At 50.6% G+C, this 7,540-nt stretch overlaps 1 protein-coding gene across 1 annotated transcript; it reads left to right on the top strand.

The window, feature by feature from the left end:
* Positions 1-576: 576 nt before the first annotated feature.
* Positions 577-3,906, top strand: CSLD1 (cellulose synthase-like D1). Its single transcript, XM_078581871.1, has 2 exons — positions 577-2,600; positions 2,696-3,906. The coding sequence occupies exons 1-2, from the start codon at positions 577-579 to the stop codon at positions 3,639-3,641; spliced, it is 2,970 nt and encodes a 989-aa protein (XP_078437997.1). The 3' UTR covers positions 3,642-3,906.
* The last annotated feature ends 3,634 nt before the right edge of the window (positions 3,907-7,540 follow it).

The following is a 7,540-nucleotide window of genomic DNA, read 5'->3' as shown; positions in this document are numbered from 1 at the left end:
ACAAGGGTGATGACGATTTCAACATGATGTCTGACCATACCACCCCAACCACTACCATGTCTGGGGTCATAAAAATTTTGGTGAATCCAACGTATTTTGAGATGTTTTTAAATCAAATCCTTCATAAACACATTAGTTAGGATGCGCCTTTCTAGAGTTGCGATGTTCATAAACCAAAAACTATGAAACCAGACGCAGTAAGCGTTTGAGAGAGATCACAATATCCGGTGATGGTCACCCGGACTTTTCTCCAGCCTGCCAATCTTTTAGAGGAAAAGAAACGCACGCGGCAGAGAACACGGTGAGAAAATCGTCCGAATTTTCCACTTCTCAAATCTTCCTCTCTCTCTCTCACTCCTTCGAGAGCCTGCGAGTTTATTACGGATGCCTCGCCTATTCACGTACCTCCTCCCCGTCGCTCTCTCTCCGCCTTCCATCTCTTCTCCTCACCCCGCTGCCTCACTCTCCCCTCCAACGACAAACCCATCTCCCCTTTCTCTCTCCACACCTCTAATTCTTCATGGAGAGGCGGGGAATAGAGCAAGGAGAAACAGTGCAACAGAGGAAGAGCTAGCGATGGGTTCTCGCAGCCCGCCTCCGAAGAAGAGCTCCTCCTCCTCGAGCGGGCGCCCGCCGACGGTCAAGTTCGCTCGGCGGACGTCGAGCGGGAGAATCGTCAGCCTCTCCCGCGACGACGAGCTCGAGCTCGGCCTCTCCGGCGAGCTCGGCGCGAGCTCCGAGCCCAACTACACGGTCCTCATGCCGCCCACGCCGGACAACCAGCCAGCCACGGACCCCCCGCCCAAAGTCGACCGCACCGTCTCGGTCATCAAGCCGAACCGTTCGATGCTCCTCCGCAGCCAGACCGGCGACTTCGACCACGCCCGCTGGCTCTTCGAGTCCCGCGGCACGTTCGGCATCGGCAACGCGATGTGGGCTCCTCCGCCCCCCGCCCCAGCCCCCGCCCCTGAAGCCCACGTCGCCATGTCCGACTTCCTCGACAAGCCGTGGAAGCCCCTCAGCCGAAAGACCAAAATCCCAGCCGGCATCCTCTCCCCTTACCGTCTCCTCGTCTTCTTCCGCCTCGTCGTCCTCGCCCTCTTCCTCTCCTGGCGCGTCCGAAACCCGAACCCCGACGCGATGTGGCTCTGGGCCATGTCCATCGTCTGCGAGAACTGGTTCGCCTTCTCCTGGGTCCTCGACCAGCTCCCCAAGCTCAACCCCGTCAACAGAGGCACGGACTTAGCCGCTCTCCGCGACAAGTTCGAGTCTCCCTCGCCGGTGAACCCCCACGGCCGCTCCGACCTCCCCGGCGTCGATCTCTTCATCTCCACCGCCGACCCGGAGAAAGAACCGCCGCTCGTCACCGCCAACACCGTTCTCTCCATCCTCGCCACCGACTACCCCGTCGAGAAGCTCGCCTGCTACGTCTCCGACGACGGCGGCGCGCTGCTGACCTTCGAGGCCATGGCGGAGGCCGCGAGCTTCGCCGAGCTGTGGGTGCCCTTCTGCCGCAAGCACAGCATCGACCCCCGCTGCCCCGAGAGCTACTTCTCTCAGAAGGGCGACCCCACGAAGAACAAGAAGAGTCCTGATTTCGTCAAGGACCGCCGTTGGATGAAGCGCGAGTACGACGAATTCAAGGTGAGAATCAACGGCCTCCCCGACACGATCCGCCGGCGGTCCGAGGCGGTGAACTCCGGCTCGGGGGAGAGCGCGACGTGGATGGCCGACGGCACCCCCTGGCCCGGGGTCTGGTCCGAGCCGGCTCCGGACCACGCCCGCGGCGACCACGCCGGGATCCTCCAAGTCATGATCAAATCCGCCGACGTCGACCCCGTCGCCGGCCCCGACTCCGGCCCGCTGGACTTCTCCTCCGTCGACGTCCGCCTCCCCATGCTGGTCTACATGTCGAGGGAGAAGCGCAAGGGCTACGATCACAACAAGAAGGCCGGCGCCATGAACGCGCTGGTACGAGCTTCGGCGATCCTCTCCAACGGGCCGTTCATCCTCAACCTCGACTGCGACCACTACATCTACAATTCCCAGGCAATCCGCGAAGGGATGTGCTTCATGATGGATCGGGGCGGCGATCGGATCTGCTACGTGCAATTCCCGCAGCGGTTCGAAGGGATCGACCCGTCGGATCGCTACGCCAACCACAACACCGTCTTCTTCGACGGTAACATGCGGGCTTTGGACGGGCTGCAAGGCCCGGTTTACGTCGGGACCGGCTGTCTCTTCCGTCGCCACGCGCTCTACGGCTTCCCCCCGCCGCGCGCGACCGAGTACTACGGCCTCTACGGCCAGCACAAGAACAAGGACAAGAAGAAGAGGAAGAGCAAGGTGGCGCCGTCGCCGGCCGGGGCCGCGCCGGAGGAGGCTCGGCCGCTCGCCGGCGACTCGGACCCGGACTTGCCCAAGAGCTTCGGCGGTTCGAGCATGCTCGTCGAGTCTATCGCCTTGTCGGAGTTCCAAGGCCGACCGCTCGCGGACCACCCCAACGTCAAGAACGGGCGGCCCCCCGGCGCGCTGCTCGCCCCTCGCCCCCCTCTCGACGCCCCCACCGTCGCCGAGGCCGTCTCCGTCATCTCCTGCTGGCGAGCAAACCCTTCTCCCTCCTCCTTCCCAAACCCTAGAGAATAACCTTAAAAAAAAGCTATAAACCCTAATTCTCCTAGGGTTTGAATCGCAGGTACGAGGACAAGACCGAGTGGGGAAGCCGAATAGGCTGGATCTACGGCTCGGTGACGGAGGACGTGGTGACCGGCTACCGGATGCACAACCGCGGTTGGCGGTCCGTCTACTGCATCACGAAGCGAGACGCGTTCCGCGGGACCGCCCCGATCAACCTCACCGACCGGCTACACCAGGTTCTTCGCTGGGCGACCGGCTCCGTGGAGATCTTCTTCTCCAGGAACAACGCCGTGCTCGGCAGCAGCAAGCTCAAGTTTCTGCAGAGAATAGCGTATCTCAACGTGGGGATCTACCCCTTCACCTCCGTCTTCCTCGTCATGTACTGCTTCCTGCCGGCGTTGTCTCTCTTCTCCGGCCATTTCATCGTCCAGAGCCTCGACGTGACCTTCCTCGCGTACCTGCTGACGATTACGGTCACGCTTACGCTGCTTTCCTTGCTGGAGATCAAGTGGTCTGGCGTGGGTTTGGAAGAGTGGTGGAGAAACGAGCAGTTCTGGCTGATTGGGGGGACGAGCGCCCATCTCGCTGCCGTCGTCCAAGGCCTGTTGAAGATCATCGCCGGCATCGAAATCTCCTTCACGTTGACGTCCAAGTCCGCCGCTGAAGACGAGGACGACGTTTACGCGGATCTCTACGAAGTGAAGTGGACGAGCCTCTTCGTCCCCCCTCTCATCATCATCGTCGTCAACCTCGTCGCCGTTGTCGTCGGCTTGTCGCGCACCGTCTACAGTGAGATACCGGAGTGGAACAAGCTTCTCGGAGGAGCCTTCTTTAGCTTCTGGGTGCTTGCTCACATGTATCCCTTCGCCAAGGGGCTGATGGGGAGGAGAGGGAGAGTGCCCACCATCGTCTACGTCTGGTCTGGCCTCATCGCCATCACTGTGTCTCTTCTCTGGATCACCATCAGCCCCCCCAGCAGCTCTGAAGATGGCAGCTCTGGGTAGTTGTTTGTCAAGGGTATTTGAGTAAAGATGGGCCAAAGGGAGAGTGTTTAAGGTTTCTCTTCCAAGATTTTTTTTTTCTTTCTTTGTATTAATTCTCGAAGGGCGTCTGAACTGAGTTCTCTTCCAAGTTCATGGTGCTCTTTTATACGTTCTTAATTCTTAGTTGCCATTATTCATAGATGATTTTATTCGTTGCCTGATATAGAGACCCACGTTTGGTGATGGGTCCGAGGGCGATCCTCTTTTCTGAAATAAAATGGGTGATTCCTTACCAGTTATAATTCATTCATTTTAGTTATTTATATTATTATTCAAAGTTTTCATTAATTGTTTTTTATTTACTTTTCATACATTCATATATGTAATCCCCAAATACATAGAATAGAGAAGATCATTTAGAATGTAAAATATTTAATAGGATCTGTTTTTGGAACGTGGATTATATACGTACGCATATGTAAACGGATCCATGTGGAGTAGATAGGAAAAATTGATATGATTGCATACATGCAAGTATACATTTCTTGAACTAGTTCTCTTCCTCCTAAAATCTAAACCTTCTTGTTCATAAATCTCCAATCAAGAAAAACCCAGCATTGCATTGACGTGAGACCTGAAAACTCCCCATCCCATTCTGACCTTGAGTTGTGGAACTCTCTAGAAACATATGCACTGGTATTGCTTGGAGACATGGTAAACACCCGTTCCATTTTGCAAGCAAAAGAGAATGATTGCATTTGTCTTTATTTATTTATTTATTTAGTCTTATAACCTTCTCCATTCCTTTGGAACCTTTAAGTTCCATGACAGGGAGCATGATTCAAAATCGGTAAGAAAAAGTCAACCGGAACTTTTATCCTTGGGTTATTACTATGAAACAGCATGAACTTTCAAATTTGTCAGCCAGGCAGCATAAACTTTCTGACATGTTCAAAAAATAGCACGCACCAATAAGACGACGCCAAGTGGCGTCTTCTTTTTTTTGTCAGCGATGGTCAACTGCTGACGTGGCTTCCACCGTGGTAGCCAGGTGGACTCCACGGTGGCATCCACATCTCCGGCTGCCGCCGCCGCCCGTCAGTAGAGAGTGGGAGAGAGATAAAGAGAGAGTGGAAGAGAGAGAATAGAGAGTCTATGTGAAAGAGAGAGTGGGAGAGAGAGAAATCCATCGATATCAAGTAATATCCATATCCATATCCAAAAATCAATTTCCGGGAATATCGATAACGATATCGAATACTGATAGTGGGGAATATCGACATCGATAACGGTAGAGGGTATGAGAGAGAGATGGATGGTACATGTAACATGTAACATGGAGAGAGAGATACAGAGAGAGAGATAGAGAGAGAGAGAGAGAGATAAAGAGAGATGGATAGATAGATAGATAGAGAGAGTGAGATAGATAGATAGAGAGATAGAGAGAGAGAGAGATAGAGACGCGCGGCGACGGCGACGGCCGGAGACGCGCGGCGGCGGCGGCGGGAGATGGGTGGCGGCGGCGGCCGGAGACGGCGGCAGCAGCGGCCGGAGACGGGCAGCGCGACGGCAGCGGTCGGAGACGGGCAACGCGGCCAGAGACGGCGGCAGCGACGGCCGGAGACGGGCGGCAGCGACGGCCGGAGACGGGCGGCAGCGACGGCCGGAGACGGACGGCGGCGGCGGCCGGAGATGTGGATGCCACCGTGGAGTCCATCTGGCGACCATGGTGGAAGCCACGTCAGCAGTTGACCATCGCTGACAAAAAAAAATAAGAAGATGCCACTTGGCGTCTTCTTATTGGTGCGTGCTATTTTTTGAACATGTCAGAAAGTTTATGCTGCCTGGCTGACAAATTTGAAAGTTCATGTTGTTTCATAGTAATAACCCTTTATCCTTTTAGCACTCCATCATACAGAGTTTGAGGTCCTTAAGGTTTTCTATTCTCTCATAACCTCAAGTGCAAATTTTGGAGCACACGGGCAATATAATAACTTTTCAAATACTTTTTCTTTTTCTTTTCTGGGTGGATTGGGAACCAATTGGGATCATTATATTTTTTTATACCTTTATTGAATGGGCTGTACATTCATCCTGCCCTGTTGAGAGAATTTTAATAGAGCACCAGTTACATTATCTTTATAACTGACGGAGCTTGCCTGTAAATTCGTGCATGACTTAAATATAGGTAAATTCATATATGACTTATTAATTTTATTATCAATTTGTGACATGATTGTGCGGTATGATGATGAAGTATGAAATTTTGAAAAATGTAGATGAACCTAATGTAGGTATCCCAAGTTTAGTTAAATGATAAGATTAGATTGTGGGGTTGGCTATTATGGAGTAGTAAATCCACACACGCATACTCATATACTATACACAAGACAAATAGGTTTGTATATCCTAGAAGAAGGCACAAGTTAATATAGTGGGAAAGTGAAGAGGTGATATCAACCTTGTATTAAACATTGAGCCATAATACTAAAGTGATAAATAAATCATTATTCTCCTTTATTTTAGTCTTTGGATCCTAATATGTTAAGCTGTCCACTCCAGGACCACTTATTTTGGAGGAGGGACTAAGAACCAGTGTATGAAACAAGGTCGTTAGAGAGAGTGTGTAGTTTGGTGGGGGTGTTCACTAGGATTATAGGCAAAGTCAGTTTTTTTCATGTAGCAAACCAAGGTCTGATACCAAACTTTGTGATTGGTGGGTAATCCTTCGTGCTACATATATGTTGGGGACCAAAGTATGATTGGATATTGTAATTGGTAGTTTAAGTGCCTAAGGAATAACTTAAGAGGGCGGTGAATTAGCTTCTCTAGTTATATTATTTTTTTATTTAATTAATCTAGGATTTTTCTACGTAGGAAATGAGGTAGAGGAAATGGGAGACATAATTATTTTTTTAGACAGCTTAGGCTAATATTTAATTTTTGGGGGTATCCGTCCCGAGGTGATGATGTGCCCTAACCATGTTTGTGTGAATGCCCCCCAAGAAAATCACTTGGAAATAGGGCTGAACAAGGATACCAAGAAAAACAAAAAGTCGATGAAGCTCTGTAGTCCTCAACCCCCAAAGTCTTCCACGGAACTTATGGAAATAAGTGTGGTCGGCAAGCCAATCACACATTCCACATCTCGTTCCATGTTCATTAATAGAACATATTCATTATAGTGCACGTGTGATGCTCATAATGAAGTCCATGAATACATGATTGGACTTAGTGAATTATGATGAGATCGTAATACGGAGATCACTAGTCTTTAAGCATTTGTTCTAAAAATTTCTATTCGAAGGATACCCGAGAAGGACGTCAAAGTATCCGGATAGAATAGCACTATCTAGCCTCATTCATATGATGAGTATGGTTCGTCCTGTAGCCATTAGTGTGGAGACACTAAGGATAGATAGTGGGTGCTCTTTAGTGGAAAGAGTTCACTGAATTGATCTGTACGAATCCCTGAATGGTATTATACCAAACTGTCAATCAGATTGATTCACGTCACGGTTGTGTAAGTGGTCCTTAGATCTGAGATATCAAAGATGTGTTCTGGACAAACAATTATACTAGGACTATGACCTTTGAGTTCCTATTCATAGAATTCTAAACGGCCTTAATTTGGGTGCTCCAAGAATTTCACGAAGATGGTTGAGTTGTCAAGAAGGGATCATCCACCCTCAGAATAAGAGGAGACAGCCCAAATAAGACAATACAATGCAGTCCTTGGCCAAGGCAGTGAAATGTCAGAGAAGAGTTCTCCGATGATTTTTGAATTCATCAGTACTAACTCAGATGATCGATTAGGCTTTGACAGTTGACCATTCCCTAACTTGTCCAAGGAGCATCAAGTGGATGAGGGATAATACATACACGGTAACTAATGATGAACAGGTTCCATGAGTGAGTCG

The sequence above is a fragment of the Wolffia australiana genome, chromosome 10 (assembly GCF_029677425.1).
Source record: "Wolffia australiana isolate 7733 chromosome 10, ASM2967742v1".
NCBI classification, from domain to species: domain Eukaryota; kingdom Viridiplantae; phylum Streptophyta; class Magnoliopsida; order Alismatales; family Araceae; genus Wolffia; species Wolffia australiana.
This window is presented reverse-complemented; position numbering and strand designations above follow the sequence as displayed.